Source organism: Phascolarctos cinereus, unplaced genomic scaffold (assembly GCF_003287225.1).
Source record: "Phascolarctos cinereus isolate Bilbo 61053 unplaced genomic scaffold, phaCin_HiC Scaffold_9;HRSCAF=440, whole genome shotgun sequence".
Classification (NCBI taxonomy): domain Eukaryota; kingdom Metazoa; phylum Chordata; class Mammalia; order Diprotodontia; family Phascolarctidae; genus Phascolarctos; species Phascolarctos cinereus.
Window position 1 is genome coordinate 184003361 of NW_027556402.1, and position 20625 is coordinate 184023985.

The 20625-nt window shown below is 36.7% G+C and overlaps 1 protein-coding gene across 1 annotated transcript in view; it reads left to right on the forward strand.

Moving 5' to 3' along the window:
• BOD1L1 (biorientation of chromosomes in cell division 1 like 1) overlaps positions 1-20625 on the forward strand; it is a 100232-nt gene that overhangs the window by 74783 nt on the left and 4824 nt on the right. The window contains 4 exon segments of the mRNA XM_020993165.2: positions 1984-2029; positions 4995-5041; positions 5142-5226; positions 5664-5826. Coding sequence (XP_020848824.1) covers positions 1984-2029; positions 4995-5041; positions 5142-5226; positions 5664-5826 — 341 coding nt within the window.

The window sequence follows — 20625 nt, forward strand, 5'->3', positions numbered from 1 at the left end:
ACCACAATACAAAATTTTGTTCGTTTGTTTTGGGTAGGCAGTGGGGTTAAGTGACTTGCCCAGGATCACATAGCTAGTAAGTGTCAGTGTCTGAGGTCTGATTTAAACTCGGGTCCTCCTGACTCCAGGGCGGGTGCTCTACCAGTGCAGCATCTAGCTGCCCCCACAATACAAATATTTTGTATTGTTAGCATAGTGGAGTGAATATAGAGGGCTAGCTTCAGAATCAGGAAGATCTGGGTTCAAGTCCTACCAGGATCCAGACTGATTATATGACCCTGAGCTAGGTACTTAACCTTAGTGCCCTAAGGCAACCATTTCATAGTATGATTTGCAAAATAGTTGCTAATCTGCATTGGTTTAGGGATTTTCCTTACTAGATATTCTCTTACTAGATATTCCAATGAAGTTAAAAGTTTAGACCAGAAAATTTAAGTGAAACTGTGTCCATTAGCTAAAATGGAAAAATTCCAGGTGAATCCTCATGACTGTGAAAAAATAAAAAGGCATTCTCTTGACTGTTCTGAGCTAACAGAATTGGATGATGATAATTCATATAAAACTTTTACTTCTAATTGTTTCCTTCATGAAAGCAATGACATAATTATTTATTCCTCAAAGTATTACAGCTTTCCTATTCCTTTGTAAATTTCTTTACACAGAAATTTGAAAGGCAGCATGTTGTAGTACAAGGAGCACTTGATTAGATATTTCATATTTCTTTATTTACTAGCCAGTTGATCTTAACCAAGTCACTTCACTTCTCTGGGACTCAATTCCCTTGCCTATAAAATGATGGAGTTTGATCAGATAACCTCTAAATTCCCTTTCACATCTAAATTTATTATTCTAGAATAAAAGAAAAGTATGACTTTTTTTATAAAGTTAGATTTTTTAAGCTACTGGTTTCTTATATTAAGCATTTTTAATATACAGTCCTAAATTTAGGTTTGAATATGCTGTACGTATCTAGTTTAGTATAAATTATCAAAGAGGATTTATAAATAACAGTTCATGTTTGTGTAACACTTAAAGCATCAAAGCACTCCTTATCTATTCTCTTAGTTGATCCTGAAATACCTAAAAGATTTCCTTATAATACAGCAAGTTCTGTATCCAAAAACCTTATTTAAGTCATTATTTTTAAAATATTGAATTGATATTAATTTGTTTTCTCCACTACTGAAGCACTGGAACTCAGATTAGGAATTTCTAGGAGCAAAGCTATGTGCAGTTCTATTTGATAGATATTATGTTGCAGTTTCCTCTAGAATATTGTTTATAATACCTTTCTCCTCAACCTGCTCATAGCTTTTCTCTTTTGTACTCTGATACATTTGCCATATTGTGTTATGCATTTTTTTGGTAGACCATAAGCTTCTTGAGTTCAGAGACCATTCTTATCTAAATTTAGTGTCTCTGTCTCAGGGCCTAACAGTGCCCTACATATGGAGGTGGTTGTTACCTCTCAATGGAAATAGTCTGATAAAAGACCATTGCATTTTTCCCCCCAGTCTGCACTTACTAACCCAGATAGCAGATATGCCATCTCTTGGCATCATTTCTTCCATTCCTATTCACGTGCCACTGTTCACATGAGTGCCGATTGTATCAACTTGTCAAAGATGGGTCAGAGCTGTTTCTCTTAACTTGTGCTTCCTAACTCTTGAGGTTTTACCACTTGTGATTTTTCCATGAATTCAGGCAGTTCTGCATTCCTATGCAGAGCCTGTCTGTCTACTCTGTATTCATCTGGTACATCTGACCAATTAGAGAAATTAGAGATGTTATCTTTATAGACAGAAAACATTTCATCCAATCAACATTTAGTAAACACCGGTTATGTGAAATGCATTGTAAAAACTCCTAGGCCTAACTGACCTTTAAGAATATTCATGGTAAAAGTCATTAAACCTTTAGTTTTCTAGTCTGTATATGATTTTGTTAGAACTCAGTAATTGAGAGGGTTCCCTCCCTTTTTAGTTACAACAGCCTCCACCGAGGGACAAAGTGAAGCTTGATCACATGGGTATGTTTCTTTCAGCATTCCTCTTTGTAATGATGGGAAAGCTGTATGTTGTGGGGAGGGGGGAAATTTTAGCCTTTAATTTTATTCAGTCTTAATTAAGTTTCATGGTATAGTAAAAAGTTCCCTGGACTTGGAGTTAGAAGAACTAGGTTCAGGTTCCCACTCACCTACCTTGGTGACATCTGTGATAAGGCACTAAACTTCCATAACCTCTGTTACATGGAAATAGTGTTGGTTCTACCTACCTCATAGAATTATTCTGAGTAAAGTTCTTTGAAAACCGTAAAATGTCATATAAATTTAAGCAAGCTTGAATATAATAATAGCCTTTTGGTTTCCCTCTCTCTAAGGTAAGTATCCTTTTACTGTAAAAGAAGTTTAAAGTATACTCAACATGGTTTACCTATAGCTTTTCATTCTGCAGGTGAATAGGTTGAATATATTGCTCTATGACCATTTTTATATTTCACTGGGTTTTGTTAGCCCAATGTCTGAGTCAGAAATATCTGTTTTGAAGGATATCTAATCTCTTGGATGTGGGGGATCCCTCAAATAATGCAATTTACATACTATACTTGGCCTTTCATCCTTGTAGCTCTTCCCCATAAATTCTTCTCAGGGTTTCTACCCAGTATGGTATAGGTCTTCTTTTTCTTTTGACGGAATATAGATTCTAATGACATACATATGGTATCCATCATTTACTGCTTAAATAGCTCTTGCAGCATGGCTGTCCCACTACTCTTTTCTAGTCATATAGCTCTCTGATTATGTCTTTGGACATTTTTTCTCTTGTACAGTTCTTTAGTAATGTGTTGCAGCCTATTCATGCTCGTCCTGAGTTTCTGCATGAAGTATGTAGATGCATCTTCATGAAGCATCAAGATGTTGTTAGTATATACTTAGAGATAAAAACAACTTCCAAAAAAAGCATATGCCTTCTTTTAAAAGTCCAAGACTTAGAAACAAAACAGTGTTTCTGGTATTTTCTACTGATTCGCTTCATGCCTTCTACACTCTGGTTCCAACTTAACTTTCCAGTATTATCTCACTAACATTAGTCCCTCTTCTGTAATCTGTAAACTGGCCAATTCACTGTACCCTGAAGAAATCTCACGTTTTCCAGTTCTGAACTTTTGTGTGCACTATTCCATATGCTTCAGATGCTCTCCCAACATCTGCCTACTGACCTCTTCCCTGTTATTCAAAGCCTAATTCAAATGCACCTCCTCCATGAAGTTTTCCTTGGCTACACTTCCCAACTGCAAACTCAAAGTGTCTCGCCTTCATCTACTGTCATACACTTTATACCCTTATACATGTGTCATGGGCTGATCTGTATTATTTTTATTTGTGTTCATTTTATCTCCTTCACTAGATTTGTAAATTCCTTAAGGACAGAATCGTTCTGTCTCCCATAATGCCTAGCATAGTATATTGTACATGGCAGATGCCTAGTAAATGTTTTTTTCATTGGATGAAAGAATGAATGCATGTGAGGGGTCAGAACAAACAAAAGATGTAATTATAGACAGCTCCTCTTTATAGCTGATCATGACAGATAATTCTTGATGACTTTTGTAATATTTGTTTTCTAGAAAGAAAGGGTGAGATGAGGGTCTTCTCAATTAGATTTGGATGGGAGAGTAGAGGAAACAAGTTTTGGAATTGATTGTAGAGAAATGTCTGTGGTTGAGAAGGAAACCACTGTTCTAGATTTATGAAGAGAATTGTCAGGTGCAGACATAAAAATTTAGATACGACTTCACAATGCAAGTCAGAAATAAACTCATCCAGATGATTAATTTTTTTTAACCTTTTCTAGATGTAGCCTTACAGTGAGAGAATGAAATAAAAAGGAGGTGTTAAATTTAGGGGAAACAGTAAAACTGATACAATCTTGAGCATCTAATTTGAAAGACAAATATATTAACTCAGTTTAATATAAAAAATTAAATTATCCTACTGGAATTTTATAGCATAAAAGATTCAGTATCAAGAAAGATACATATAGCATCAGCATTTTTAATGTATTAGGTTGACAACCAAGTAGAGCATGGTTTGGAAAGGCATGAAACTAAGTTGTAAGACAGCTTTTTGTAGTATTCTAGCCTTTAAAGAGATTACTTTTTTTTCTTTGAGTATAGCTATGTAAAGACAAGATACACTATCAGTAAGATTTTTTTTACCACTTTTCATTTATTATTTCATAATATTTTATGCAATGATAAATCATTTTATATAAAGAAATCTTTTAAAAGCTTCATTGGGTTGTTGTAGGTTAGCCGTGTTGTGACTGCTTTTGCTAATTATGTTTCTAAGGATATGATTTTACCATAGTTTATCTGAATATCAGTAACAAAACATATAATAATAGTTTTCTACTTTGCCCTATTTTGATAAAGACTTTTAAATTTCTAGCATTACTCTAAAGAAGAAACAATCATTCTCAGTAATCAGTAATCCACTGTGAGAAGTCATCAGATGTATGAGATTTTGCAAATGAAAAATATTCCTAAAATTTTTGTTTCACTTAATCTGTTAAATCAAACTTAGCTTTTTTTTTTTAATAAATTTTGAGGAAAGTATAGCTCAATAATATTTTATGGTATTATTTACACTGAAACAAAATCTCAATTAAAGGAAAGTTATAAAGTTAAATTCTTCCCCTTTCAAGTCAATATGAACTTTGTCTCCATAGGGAAATGATAAATAACAAAAGAATTGGGGTTATTGTTTTTATTTTGTGGGCTCTCTGTATTATAGTGTCTGGCTTCAATATTGAACAATTCCCTTGTAGGAGAAGCCAAATCTTCATTATTAAAAAAGCTAGACTGTGCATATTTTTTATTAATACTACCTTGCTGGATCTTTACAGAATAATTAGTGTTTTCATGAGAACTAGTACCTAAACAATTTAAAATAATAAAGTATTAATGCACTAATTTCTTTGCTTGTCTTAAAGATAATTCTAATAAAGAGATAGCAAATGAAGAAGTTAATTTGGCCAATGTAAGTATCCATTATTTTATCATTTTTTACAAATGTATGTCTTAAGTGAAAATTGGAATTCCTTCTGAACTTTGGTCTCATTTGATTTGATTACACTTAGGACAATGGAGAAGAGAAAATGGTAGCAGTTATGCGTCGAAGAGGAAGAAAGCCCAAGCGCTCTTTCACAGGATCAGAAGAAACTGGTATGATTCAAACGAATTGGTCTTAAGTGGTTGAAAATTTTTTTTTATGTTCTTGGGTACAGATTATTTCATTGTTTAAAATAAGTTTTTATTTGTATTTTTTTTCATTGAGGGAAAAGATCCAATGCTTCACAGCTTGTATTAATATTACATAAATAGTGCAAATTGCTATAATCCCATGTCAGAATTTGGTATATACCAGATGCTTTTCTGCATACAACTGAATTTTCTATGAATTCTGGCTGTGAACTGCATAAGTAAACTATCTCAAATGTGTTTGAGAGATTGTTAAACAAGTGCAAATTGCAAATACTAAAACAAAAAGGAAGTGGAAAACCACTTCTTTTGCTTCCAAGTCCCTTTCTGAGTTGTCCTAAACTTAGTGACCATATCCTTGGGAATAGTATAGAACAACAGTTGAAATTCTGTCCAAGCAGAAACATCAGAGCCAGAAAGAAAACGTCAGAAATTAATGTCTGAAGCAGTTGAGGACAAGAAAGACCAAGAGTCTGAGGAGGAAGAAGAGGAGGAGGAAGAAGATGAGGATGAAAAGTATTCAAAAGCCACAACCAGATCAGCTACAAGATTAGAAGCTCAGAGGTAATAGTCTGTTGCAAAAGATGTCATAATCACAGAATCTGAGGTGAAAGGGATTCAAAGTCCAGATGAACTAATTTTTACCTGAACTGTAATCCTCTCTTGAAAGTATTCCTCTAGCCGTCACATGAAGTTCTCTAATAAGGAGAAATCCACTATTTTTCAAGACAGCTCATCCCACTTTTGAACAGCTAAAGATGTGCTTGACATTTACATTTTAAAGGACTTTCTTGGGTTCTACATTACTCATATCCTTTTAAAATTGGTCTTTTATTGGCTCTCTAGCACACTCCATACAGTGGCTGTTCTAAATCTCTGTTCTCTTTGTCCCCTAACTCCGTATTCTGCTCCCTCACTTCTTTATAAAGGAACCCCCCCCTCCCTGTGGACATAGTCTATCCTTACTTTTCTTATCCATGACATTATGTCATCAGATGTGTTTGAGAGTTTGTTAAACTTTTATTCTCTCCTTCTCTGCTGGCTCCTTCCTCTCAACCTACAAGCATGCCCCTGTTTTATTGCAGCCCTTTATCTCTTTACCTCTACTTCCTTTCTGTCTACTCACCCTTTAATACCTTAACATTGCATTCATGCCCACCACTATACTAAAACACCTATTGATTATTTCCTGTTTATTCTGTAGGTAGCTTGTTTGTACATAGTTATTTGCTTTTATCTTCCCTATTAGATTGTGAGTTTCTCAAGGGCAGGGACTGTCTCTTGCCTTCTGTTGTATTTCCAGCTCTTGGTAGAGTTCCTGGCACGTAGCAAGTGCTTAATAAATGTTTATTAATTAACTGACTCACTATGGTCATTAATGATGTCCTTATCACTAAATCCAATGATTTTTTTTCATCCTTGACCTCTGCATATCATTTGACACTAGTAAACAACTACTTGCCAACTCCTGCAACCCCTTTTCTATCATATCACTTCATCTCATAATGCTTCTGCTACCACTGTACTTACGTGCCCTCAGCACCACTTTGCCTAGACTGTTGAAATAATCTCATCATAAATTTTCCCATAGACTTTTTTTGGGGGGGGGGGGAGGCAATGGGGTTAAGTGACTTGCCCAGGGTCACACAGCTAGTAAGTGTTATGTGTCTGAGGCCGGATTTGAACTCAGGTCCTCCTGAATCCAGGGCTGGTGCTCTATCCACTGCACCACCTAGCTGCCCCATCCCGTAGACTTTTAGAGTGGAAAGGGATTTCACTGGTTTTCTAGTACATCTGTATCTGAACAACATACCATACATGTCAAAGACCTCAACTGAGGAGGAACCTACTTCCTGACTCCTCTTTTGGATAACTCTCATTGCTAGAAAGGTTTTTCTTATACAGAGCCAAAATAATTGCGCCAACATGTACTCATTGCTCCTAGTTCTGTCCTGTGGATCCAAATAAAACAAGTCTAATCCCTCTTCCTTTTGACACCCCCTTGAAATATACTTCCTTTGCCTACCCTATGTCTTGTCTTCTTCAGATTAAACATCTCCAGTTCCTTCAGCTGATGTTCAGGTGTTCTGATCTTAAGGCTCTTTAAGCCATCCTAGTTAACCTTCTTTTTTGTCCTCTCTAATGTCCTTAAAATATGACTCCCAGAACTAACATGGTATTGTACATGTGGCCTGACCAGGGCAAAGTAAAAGAGTAGGAATCTTGAAAATTAAGGACATATTTACCTTTTTTCCAGTTCTGTCCACCTCTCCCATTCTCTATGATATTTCAGAAATCATTGACCATATCTTAAAAATCACTGTTGACCAATGTGGGAATTTGTTTTGTTTGATTATATATATTTGTTACAAAGATTATGCTTTTCTTTCCTTCTCACCCAATGGGGAAAGGGTGTTGGGAAGAAAAGAAAATAAATGCTTTAAAAAAATAAAATTAAAAATATTTAATCACTGATGACTTGAACGCAAGGGGAACTCAGACACTGTCTTATTATCATATCTCCTTGGGTATTAGCTGCCTGTAAGCCATTTGTGTTCTGTCTTTTCCATTCTATAAAATTAAGATTGAGCATCTTTACCTTCTCTTGTCACTTATCATCCTATCCATCCCAAAGAGAAATCACATCCCTTCTTTGATTAATCAGTCTGTTAGCATTTATACACTTATTACATATCAGGAACTGTGTGGGATATTGGGAATTCAGAGACCAAAATTAAACAGCCCCTGCCCTGAAGCTTACTTTGATTTTCCTCTTTATCCCACTTTTGCTTTTTAAAATCGATTTTATTTTTTGTTTTTTGCTTTTTTCCCCACTTAATATTTTACTTTTTTCCAATTACATGCACTTTTATAAGCTTTTGAGTTCCAATTTTTTTTCTCCCTCCCCCTTTCTCAAGATGGCAGATAATCTGATAAAAGTTACACATGTACAATGATATTAAACGTATTTCCCCATTAGTCAAATTGTGAAAGAAGAATCAGAACAAAAGGGAAAAGTCACGATAAAGGAAAAAAAGTGAAAATAGTATGCTTCTATTTGCATTCAGACTCCATAGTTCTTTCTCTGGATGTGGATAGCATTTTCCATCATGAATCTTTTGGAATTGTCTTAAATCATTGTATTGCTGAGAAGAGCTAAGTCTAACAAAGTTGGTCACCACACAGTGTTGTTCTTATTGTATACAGTGTTCTCCTCACTACATTCATTATCATCTCATGCAACTGTTTTCAGATTTTTCTGAAGTCTGCCTGTTTACCATTTCTGATGAAACAGTAGTATTCCATTACAGTCATATACCACGGTTTGTTCAGCCATTCCTCAATTGATGGGCATCCCCTCAATTTCCAATTCTTTGCCACCACAAAAAGAACTGCTATAAATATTTTGTACATTTGTGTCCTTTTTCCATTTCTTGTGATCTCTTTTGCCTAGTAGTGGTATTTCTGGATCAAAGGGTATGCACAGTTTTATAGCCCTTGGACATAAATCCAAATTGTTCTCCAGAACAGTTGGATCAGTTCACAACTCCAACAATAATGCATTAGTGTTCCAATTTTCCCACATTTTCTCCAATGTTGATCGTTTTCTTTTTCTCTCATTTTAGCCAGTCTGATAGATGTGGGGTGGTACCTCAGAGTTGTTTTTAATTTGCATTTCTCTAATCAGTGATGATTTAGAACATTTTTTCATATGACTATAGATAGCTTTAATTTCTTCATCTGAAAACTGCGTGTTCATATCCTTTGACCATTTATCAATTAGGGAATGCCTTGTATTATCAATTTGACTCAGTTCTGTATATATTTGAGAAATGAGGCCTTTATCAGAAACACTAGCTGAAAAATTATTTCCCAGCTTCTGCTTTCCTTCTAATCTTGGTTGCATTGTCTTTGTGCAAAAACATTTTTAATTTAATGTAATCAAAATTATCCATTTTGCATTTCATAATGTTCTTTATCTCTTACTTGGTCATAAATTCTTCCATTTTCCATATATCTGGCAGGTAAACTATCCTTTGTTCTCCTAATTTGCTTATGGTATTACCCTTTATATCTAAATCGTGTATTCATTTTGACCATATCTTGGTATACGATGTGAGATGTTGGTCTATGCCTCATTTCTGTCATACTCTTTTTCAATTTTCCCAGCAGTTTTTGTCAAATAGTGATTTTTTATCCCAGAAACTAGAGTTTTGGGGTTAATCAAATAGTTTGATTACTGTAGTAATTTACTTCTGTGTCTTATATATCTAACCATTTCTACTGATCCACCACTGTATTTCTTAGCCAGTACCAAATAGTTTTTATAGTTGCCACTGTATAATATAGTTTTAGATCTGGTAAGGCTAGTCTACTTCCTTTGCATTTTTTTTTTCATTAATTCACTTGATATTCTTGACCTTTTGTTCTTCCAGATGAATTTTATTATTTTTTTCTAGCTCTATAAAATAATTTTTGGTAGTTTGATTGGTGTGGCACTGAATGAGTAAATTAGTTTTGGTAAAATTGTCATTTATTTAATATTAGCTCAGCCTACCCATGAGCAGTTGATATTTTTCCAATTGTTTAGCTCTGACTTTATTTGTGTGAAAGAGTTTTTGTAATTTTGTTCATATAGTTCCTAAGTTTGTCTCGGCAGGTAGACTCCCAAATATTTTATATTGTCTGCAGTTATTTTAAATGGAATTTCTCTTTCTGTCTCTCGCTACTGGGCTTTGTTTATTTTATATCCTTCTACTTTGCTAAAGTTCATTATTTCAAGTAGTTTTTTTGTTGATTCTCTGGTATTATCCAAATATACCATCATATCATCTGCAAAGAGTGATAGTTTTGTTTCCTCGTTGCCTATTCCAGTTCCTCAAATTTCTTTATCTTCCCTTATGGCTAAAGCTAACATTTCTAGTACAATATTGAATAATAGTGGTGATAATGGGCATCCTTGTTTCACCCCTGATCTTATAAGCTTCTAGCTTATCCCCATTACTTATAAGGCTTGTTGGTGATTTTAGATAGAGATTTACCATTTTAAGGAAAACTCCACTTATTCTTCCTGTGCTCTCTAGTGTTTTTCATAGGAATGGGTGCTGTATTTTGTTAAAAAGCTTTTTCTGCATCTATTGAGATAATCATGATTTCTGTCAGTTTTGTAATTTTTTGGTGAGGCAATTGGGATTAAGTGACTTGCACACAGCTAATAAGTGTCAAGTGTCTAGTCTGAGATTGTATTTGAACTCAGGTCCTCCTGACTCCAGGGCCAATGTTCTATCCGCTGAGCCAGCTAGCTGCCCCTGTTAATTTTGTTATTGATATGGTCCGTTATGCTGATGGTTTTCCTAATGTTGAACCAGCCCTGCATTCCTGTTATAAATCTCACTTGGTCATAGTATGTTATCCTCATGATAAATTGCTGTAATCTCTGCTAATGTTGTATTTAAAATTTTTGCATCAATATGCATTAGGGAAATTGGTCTATAGTTTTCTTTTGGTTCTTCCTGATTTAGGTATCAGCACCATATTTGTGTCATAAAAGGAATTTGGTAGGACTCCTTCTTCGCCTATTTTTCCAGTAGTTGATATAGTATTAGACTCAGTTAGACTTTAAATGTTTGGTAGAATTCACTTGTAAGTCCATCTGGCCCTGGAGATTTTTTTCCTAAGAATTTCGTTGATGGCTTATTCTGTTTTTCAGTTTCCTTTTCTATATGTTTACCATATTTGCCCCTGGTTTATACTTTTCTCTCTCCTTTCACCCTATACCTCCTCACCAGTGTTTTGCTTTTGATCACCACCTCCCTCAGTCTGCTCTCCCCTCTCTCACTCCCCCCCTTTTCTTTCCCCTTTCCTCTCCTATTTCCCTCTATAGGGTAAGATAAATTTCTATACCCAACTGAGTGTGTGTTATTCCCTCATTGAGTCGAATCCTATTAGAATAAGGTTCAAACAATACTCACCCACCTCTGTTCTTTCCTGTAATAGGTCTTTCTGTGCCTCTTCTTTTGATGTAATTTACCCTATTCGGCCTCCCCTTTTCCTCTTCGCGGAGACCAATCCTTTCTTTCACTCCTTAATTTTTTTTATATCATCACATCAAAGTCAGCCTACACCCTCTGTCTATGTATGTCCCTTTTAACTGCCCTAATACAGATATGGTTTTCAAGAATTACAAGTATCATCTTCCAGTGTAGAAATGTGAACAATTTAATCTTATTGAATGACATGGATTTTTGATGTTGTTTTCTTTCCTGTTTACTTTTTTATGCTTCTCTTGTCTTGTATTTGAAGATTGAATTTTCTGTTTAGCTTTGGTCTTTTCATCAGGAGAGTTTGAAAGTGCCCTATTTCATTCAGTGTCCATCTTTTCCCCTGAAAGATTATGCTCAGTTTTCCTGGGTAGTTGATTCTTAGTTGTAATCCAAGCTCCTTTGCCTTCCAGAACATCATATTCCAAGTCTTCTCATTCTTTAATGTAGAAGCTGCTAAGTCCTTTGTAATTCTGACTATGACTCCTTAATATCTGATTTTTTTTTTCTAGCTGCTTGCAGTTTTTCCTCCTTGACCTGATAATTCTGGAATTTGGCTACAGTATTCTTTGGAGTTTTTATTTTGGGATCTCTTTTAGGAGGTGATCAGTGGATTCTTTCAATGACTATTTTATCCTCTGGTTCTAGGATATCAGGGCAATTTTCCTTGATAATTTCTTGAAAGATGCTGTCCAGGCCCTTTTTTTGATTATAGCTTTCAGGTGGACCAATAATTCTTAAATTATCTCTCCTGGATCTGTCTTCCAGATCAGTTGTTTTTCCAGTGAGATAATTTTACATTTTCTTCTATTTTTTCATTCTTTTGGTTTTGTTTGATTGATTTTTGATGTCTCATAGTCATTAGCTTCCACTTGCCCAATTCTAATTTTTAAGGAATTATTTTCTTCTGTTAGCTTTTGTATCTCTTTTTCCATTTGGCCAATTCTGCTTTTTAGGCAGTTGTTTTCTTCAATTTTTGTCCTTCCTTTTCTAAGCCATTGACTTTCTTGCATACCTCTCATTCTTTTCCCAATTTTTCTTCTACCTCTCTTATTTAACTTTTAAAATCCTTTTTGATCTCTTCCAAGAAAACTTTTGGGGCTTGAGTCTAGTTCATTTAGGCATTTTGACAATACTGTCCTCTTCTGAGTTTGTGTTTTAATCTTCCCTGTCACCATAACAGCTTTCTGTGGTCAAGGCTCTTTTTTGTTTCTTGCTCATTTTTTGCCTATTTCATGGCTTTTCAAGTTGAGCTTTGCTTTTGGGGCACAGGGGGTGCTGTCCTAACCTTCTTGTGCTGGGGGTCGGGGGCCTGTTCACTGGCTGGGGCCAGTGCACTGGGGCCTCAGGTGCTGGCAGCTTGCTTACTGAGCTGGGGGTGGCCCAGCCTACTTGTACCTATTGGTGCCTGGGTTCCAGGACTATCAGTTTGCCTTTTGTGCTGGATCTGGAGACCTCACAGCTAGCCTGCTGTGCTACTGACCTGCTTAGCCAGGACCAAGGGTCCTGGATTGCTGATCTGTACTGTGGCTAAGAGCCTTCCGCTGATTTGCCTAGACCCCTTCTGCACTGTTCTCCCCCTTTGCCCAAATGAGATAGATTTTTCTTGAAGTCCTTCTAAGTTATCTTAAGCTGGAAAATTGTTTCTCTCCATCTTTTTATAGATTCTGTCACTCCACAGTCCATTGAGAGGTTTGATTAACATTGTTTCTGAGTGAAACTGGGGAGAATCCAGGCTGCTTCCTAGCTTCTTTCTGCCATCTTGGCTCCATCCCCAGGCTAAATCCATTTTAGATTTCTTTGTCAGTCCCAGATCATTTTGAGCTTTACCTCTCCTGATACTAATCACAAAACCATTTTTTCTTTACTCATTCACTGTTATGTGCACTTGCCTCCATCTTCCAAACATAGTTTATTTTTGTGTTGGTTTTTAAATCTAGGTTGGTCAGTGAGTTTCTTGTATCCACCTCTGTCTCCTAAGAAAACTCCCGTATTTCCCTTTAATGAGACTCTTTTCTCTTCTTAATTCTCCAGAGTTCCCATTCTCTTGGGCTAACTTTTTTGGTAAAATTTTAGTCCATAAGATCATATTCATAACCCTCCTCTGAATGTTTTAAGTCTGTTCTGCCCAAATGGGGTGAATTCAGACTTTGCCTGGCTTATTTGCCTCTTCTACCACAAATTCTTAAGTGGAATGTTCACTACTCACCAAGGTTACTGTTATGTCCACTCTAGGATCCATTTCTTTCGTGTTTATGTAAATCAGGTCCAGAATAGAAATTCCCCTCATTGGTTCCTCTACAATTTGAAGGATAAAATTAGTATTGTGCCAAGTCTTGAAAATCGTAGTTGTTCTGGTTTTGGCAGAGAGGGCTCCAGGACATGTCCAGACGATTGAAGTTCCCTATTCCTATTATATGATGCCTCCATACAAGCTTATAGTCTATTTCCTAAACTCATTTCTTTCTTTCTTTTTCTTTGGGTGGTCTGTTTTATAGTCTGATGACAATAACACTTCCATTTCTGCTTCCATTGATCTTCATTCAAATAAGTTCAAATTTGCATTCTTGCATTAGGATTTCTAGTTCATCATCCGTTTTGCCATTTTTTTTACTCGTTCGCTGTTATGTACACTTGGTTTAGAGCCATTTTTTACAGGTATTTGAAGGGGTTTTGGGGAGAGCTCAAGCAAGTCACTGCTTTTACTCCGTCATCTTGGCTCTGCCTTCTGTTATGTGCACTTGGAAGGCACACTATGGAAGTGTGTTTATTTAAGTATAGATAACTGTGTTGTTTTTCCTATTTGCCTTTGTACATCCCTCAATATCTATCACAGAGCTTTACACATAGTAAACAGTCAGTACATGTTGAGTTGAAATTAAATCCCTCATGATGCGACTTAAATTCATTAACTTTTATTCTTTAGTACAGAACAACAGTTCTGCATTTTCTCTTTCCACAATGCCTATACCAATTCACAGCTTCACCATCTGATCACTGCAACTCTCTTATTTTGTAGTTGAGGAAACTGAGGCTCAGGGCCTCAGGTATAAAAGGAGGGTTTGACTGGGTAGCTTGAGGTTCCTTCCAATTCTAAGTCTGTGATCCTGTGAAGATAGTATGTGTACTTTCAATTTTTAGCTTTTTGTTTCTTTTTATATATTATTTATTTCTTATCCTGAAATCAGAGTTATTGCTTTCCAAGTTTTCCATGTCCTGTTTACTTTGTGGACCCCAGAACAAAATCCAGTAGTTATTCTAGTTAACACCTGAGCAGCCCTGACTCAGGTCCAAGTTAGCACACATTTGTTAAGGGACTGCTCTTTTGAAGCCAATGTGCCAAGCACTAAGGGAATAGAAGTTAGTTAAGATATGGTCCCTGCCCTTCAGGGAGAAAATGAGGAGAAAATAAGATATGTACAAAAGTCATTGTAATGCAGTAATAGGATATAAATATTCATAAGACCTGTGCTATGATAAGTAAACCAAGGGAAGGGATCACTTTTGACCAAGGGGTTCAGGGAAGGTAATAAGAGTCAAAGATAACTGAGGTTTGAGTGTGGGTAGCTAGGAAGATGAAAACAGGAAGTCAGGGGAAAAAAACAGGTTTTGGTTTTTTAAAAATTAGTTCTGCTTTGTACTTGTTGAATTTGAGGTACCTGTGTTAAATTGCTAGAAGGCAGTTGAAGATACAGGTCTGGAACTCAGAAAAGAGAGCTGTGCTAAAGATAACAGATTTGAGAATCATGTATAATAGAGCTAATAATTGAACCCTTACAAGATGAGATTAATAAAAGAGAAAGCTTTGTTTGTTATTATAACCTCCATCAGTATTTGTTCCATAATCATTCCTCATTTTGCATTTTGTCTATTTTTGCTCTTTTAGTATAACCTTCTCCATCCATAATTTCATTCTCAGTCTCTAACCAGCTTCCCAATTTAGCAGTGTTTTGAGTTTTTTTTTCTTGATTCCACAGGCTGTTAGCAACCTTTTCCAGCTTGGATCTTGCTTCATTCCCATCATCCAGGGTTAATGAGAATGTTCAGGAACACCTAAAATAAAAGCACCACCTCACAGATTCTGCTTGTACCATGTAGAAATTGACCCAACTTCTCATATTGAATTATTATATTATATTGAATGATAATAGCAACAAGGTGTTTTGGCCTTTTCTCCAAAAATTTAAAATCCGCCCATTCACCTTGCAGCTAGGTTTTACACATTGCTAGTCATTTATGTCTACCTTTGCAAGGAAGCATCACTCAAGTCATCTAGTCCAGCTCACTTGACTTTAGTGAAGTAATGTTTTCTTATCCCCGATTTATAGAAAAGACAGCTGGACCAGAAAAGTTCAAATTTACCCAAAAGTTACATAACAAACAAGTGAACAAGTAGAAATTAAAATTCCCCTTTGTGTAATCCCTTTTCCACTGTGCCATATTATTTCCTTACCAAGCATATTCTGTGAGGGTTCAGCCACTAAAGTGTTCACACCTGAAATCATTGAAGTTCTTAAGGCATTTTATAAATATGAATTTAGTATTATTGTTGCCTTAAAGCAATGACACCTTCCATTTTTTTCTTCTTCATTTGATGGTTCTTTGAAAATACCTACCAGATTGCCTTATTTAGATTCACTTTTTACAAGTGAATTTTTTTTTCCAAAGTATTACACATATGGTGTGGTTTTGTTGCCTGATGAAGTATTAGAGCTTTTTTTCACAATTACATTAGGGATTTAAAGTTTCCAAAGTTACCCATATCTCTTTTGGGTTTTAAGAGCTTTGCTTTTTTTCATTTCTGGTGCCCTGGCACCCTCATAGTATACCTCCCTTTCTCAAAAGCAATCATAAGTGGCTTAGAATTTCAGGTTGTATTCATCCCTCGTACCTACAGCACAGTGTTTTTTTTTAATCTGTTTCAGAAAACAGCCAAGCAAGCCAGCTACACGTGCCACTTCCAAACTTGGCAGCCCAGAAACATTTTCTCCTAGAAATCGCCAAAAATTAGCAAAAGAGAAGTTGTCCACCAGGGAAAAAGTTAGTAAATCTCCCCCATTAGGAAGGTAAGTCTTTACTTGCATTTAAGTCACTTTAAGTCCCTAAAAAAAGTTGATGTTTTTTTCCTACAGTAGTGTTTCCTTTATTTAAGTTACTGTCCTCACAAATATTTTATCAGCCGCCTTTTGGCGTTACTGATTTCCAGTAGAGAAGAGAAAGGGGTTAGAAAATACCCTATTTATTACTTACCTCACAAAGAAAGCTTCACCAAATTACATCTTGGACTGTTTTCATCAGTGTTACTTGAGAGCCTTATTCTCAGGGTTAAATGACACAGGACAGGGAAGTTACTCTACCAGCAGTGAAGAAGTGGTGTTGTCATCAACACACTCCTCTCAGCTAAACATATACAGTGTTCCAAGTAAGTAGGGGAGAGTTCTGGAAGCAGAGGGGTTGTCCAGCGTGAATGTACTAATTACTAAAGCCTACCAGCTTCATTTAAGGTACCCAAGATAAGCTATGCAAGCAACAGTGAAAAAATCTGAGGCTTAACTGAAAACACAAAAGGAGAGCCTTAGATGGTTACACGTGCTAATTTCATGAAATAAATTGCCTCAGCATACAGTGTGATAGTATAGAGGACCTTGGACACACTCATGCATAACTTAGGAACACAGTATGTATAGCGTATGGTACTCAGAAATGGACTAGCATTAGACAAGCTTGTGAAACAAGGAAACAGTCATTTCTGTTAGCTATCGTGCTGTCCAAAGGACATCTTCTGCTTCCCTCAAAGGGCTCTATCCCCCCTCCTTGATACCAAGCTCATTCCTGCTTTGCTCACTTCTTCTGCTGGCCTATTATTCAGCTGACAGTAGCTCATATTTCAGTAGCTCTTTAAAGTTTACAAATCACTTTCCTCAAAATAGTTATTTAAATAGGAAACATGTCTCTTGTCTATTTTTTACATTTGAGGAGATTGAAGCTTAATAAGAGTATTATTAATATAGTTATGGTTATGCAACACTTTGAGGTTTGGCTGAGCACTTCCTAAATGCTATTTCATTTGGTGCTCACAACAGTCCTAACAGCTACCTACTATAGGTATTGTTATCTATCTTTTACAGATTAGAACCTCTGGCTTAGAGAGGTTAAATGACTTTCCCATAGTCACACAGCTAGTAAGTATTAGCAACCAGATATGAACCCAAGTCTCATCTCTGACAACATACCCACTTAACTGAGTATACACCAAGGCTCCCTCCCAGCCTTCTTCTATCTCTATGCTGTCACTCAGTAACCTCGTCATTTCCCATGGATATAATTATCCAAGCAAGTGAGTCTCTGATAGATAGATCCCTCATCTCTGCCCCGAACACATCAGCTCACATGGGTTTTTTTTTAAATCACTTTGTAGCTGGCATTATATCTAATACATTATATATCCTTAATCTTTCCTGCTACAGTCCTATATCATTACTACCTGTTGGACCTTTCTGATTAGATGCCCTTTAGGCATCTCAGACTCAACATGTCCCAAAAAAGAATGTTTCTTCAGAGTCCCTCCTCTCTCCAGACCTTCCTATTTCTCTTGAGGGCACAACTATTTTTCTAATCACACAAGTTTGAAACCTCAATCTTCCTGGATTCTTCACACTCCCTCTCCCAACATATCCAGTCAGATGCCAAATCTTGTCAGTTCTGCCTCCACACCATTTTCTCTGTTCTCAGTGAAGCTACAAACCTTAGTTCAGGGTCTCATTCCTTCTCTGCTATAGTAACTTCCTCACTGCACTCCCTGACTCAAGTCTTTCCCATCTGCAGTTCACATTGAGAATCAAACACAGACTCTTCTGTTTTGAGTTGAAAGCTTTACTACATGGCTCCAACTGATCTTTCTAGCCTTCTTCCACATCCTCCTCTTCACATGCTATGTGTCTCACCCCCCCAGCCTTCGTGCTGTCCCATCTCCCAGGTCCATGCCCTTATCACCACCTTGTCAAAACCCAAGGACCACCTTCCACATTAAACTTTTCCTGATCCCCCATCTGTTTGTCTCTCCTCCCCTCAAAAAATAACCTTATAATTTATTGTGCAGTATTTATAAATTCTAATACATAAGCTCTATGAGGGCAAAACTGACTTATATATGAATTTATATCCCCACTGCCTGCTACAGTGCCCAGCACCCAGTGGACATCGAATCCTTGTTGTTTGATTAACAAGAGCTTTCTAGAAATGTAATGGACTACTTACTAAAATATTAAGTCCCAAGTCCCTGGAGTTGAGGTGGAATCTGGATGGCTATGTGCCAGATAGGGGTTGCGGGGGGGGGGGGGTTGTTTTTTTTTGGTTAGGCAGTGGGATTAAGTGACTTGCCTAGGGTCACACAACTAGTAAGTGTTATATATCTGAGGCTGGATTTGAACTCAGGTCCTCCTGAATCCAGGGCCAGTGCTCTATCCACTGCACCACCTAGCTGCCCTCAGATAGTTTTTTAAGGAGATCTATACTTTAGGTGTGGGTTGGACTAACACACATTTAACTCCTGAGTCTGTGATTCCTTATAACACCTGGCATTGTTTTCACTTCTGGTAAAAGATTTTGCTCACCTCGTCTTTTTTTTTTTACTTTTTTTTTTTTAAGTAACAAAAATCTCTTTTCTCTCCCTCATCACCCCCCAGAAAAAAAAAAAAAGAAAAAACCCTTCTAATAACATAGTAAGTAGAACAAATTCCCACGTTGATGATGTTTTTAAATACATATATATGTATATTTATATCAGTCTATACACAGACTCTATGAAGAGGCTAGATAAGATGTTTAATCATGCAGCCTCTGGAACTGAGCTACCTCCTTCTTGGTGGTTATACATGCATCTGATCTGTCATTGTTGTTTCCCAGAGCCCACAAACATATCACATTGTTTGTAGTTATGCTTTAGTAGTACATTTTTAAAACATTTCTTCAGCTGACTAGATTTGTAACCTTGCCACTTCTGCTTGAGTTCTGCAGATAGATATTTACTGGGTCTTTCTGTGTGTCCAGCACAGCATTCACCAAACAGCAACTGCTGACAGATTGGTTATTTTAAATGTACCATCCACTTGGAACTTTTCCCCTTATTAAGACTCACTTCAAGTCATGTAAAGGAAAGGGCATCTATTACGCTCTTATTCTGTGCTGAACATTGAAGTTTTCCAACCAATTGTTCCTCACCCAGTCCTGCCCCAGCTTTTGGCAGGTAAGGAAGCAGAGGTTCAGACAGGGTGAAGGGACTTGTCTAAGGTCACCAAGTTAGCTATGAGACTCTAGGCTTCCTCACTACTGCCCAAAGCATCTTTAGACTGTTTATTTTTCAGTTTAATTCAGTACACACTTACACATTCATCCCCTATTATTATACATAAGGCACTGTGATATGTACTAAGGATACAGAAATGAAAAGCCAGAGTCTCTAGGTTCAAGGAGCATTCAGTTCACTAGAAGAATCAAATATGTGCAAAGATAAGTTTAATTATACAAGATAGAATGTGACAGAGACAAAGAAGAGTGCAAGGTAAGACTATTTCATCTGGGAGGATCTGGAAAGGCTTCATGGAAGAGACAATACTTGAGCTGATTCTTGAAGAGATTCTCTAATGCCCCATGCAGACATGAGGAGGGCTTGTTTCCTAGACCTTATGAACATCCTATGTGAATTTATAAAGGTAAGAAAGACCTAGATAAAATCAGAGGACAATTTTGTGAGAAACATAGATTTTATGAAGGCAAATAACAAAATTGTGCTGTAAAGGCAGGGTAGAGCCAGACTGTGTAGGGCCATAAATGCTAAGCTCACAAGTTTGTCTTTTAACATAATAAGCATTTATTCTAAAAGCTTTTCAGTAGAGGAATAGCATGTAAGAAGTTCACATGAAGAAGATTCTATATTAACTCTGGGGTTGTTTGTTGTTGTTTGTCCTTCGTTCTCAAAGAGAACCAATGACACCAGGAGGGTGATGTCTTGGCTTGCAAGTGAATTGGATTTAAGTGAGGCAGGGCTGTGCAAAGTCATCAATGTCCAGTGGCAAGACATGGGTCAGGACAACTGGCAATAGCCCCAGATGTAGTGGGAGACCCTGGCCTTTTTAAACTACAGTCTTTCTCAGTTTGTCTGAGGCAACACCCATTCATTGACTAAAGCCTAGGCAAGGATTGAGACAAACCTAGTTTGGCTTCCCAAAAGAATCAGTCTAAGAGGGGAAGACTCTCAGAGTTTGCTCCTTGGTAAAGAATGGAATAGATAGAGAGAAAGACTACGTAAAGAAAGGGGATTATT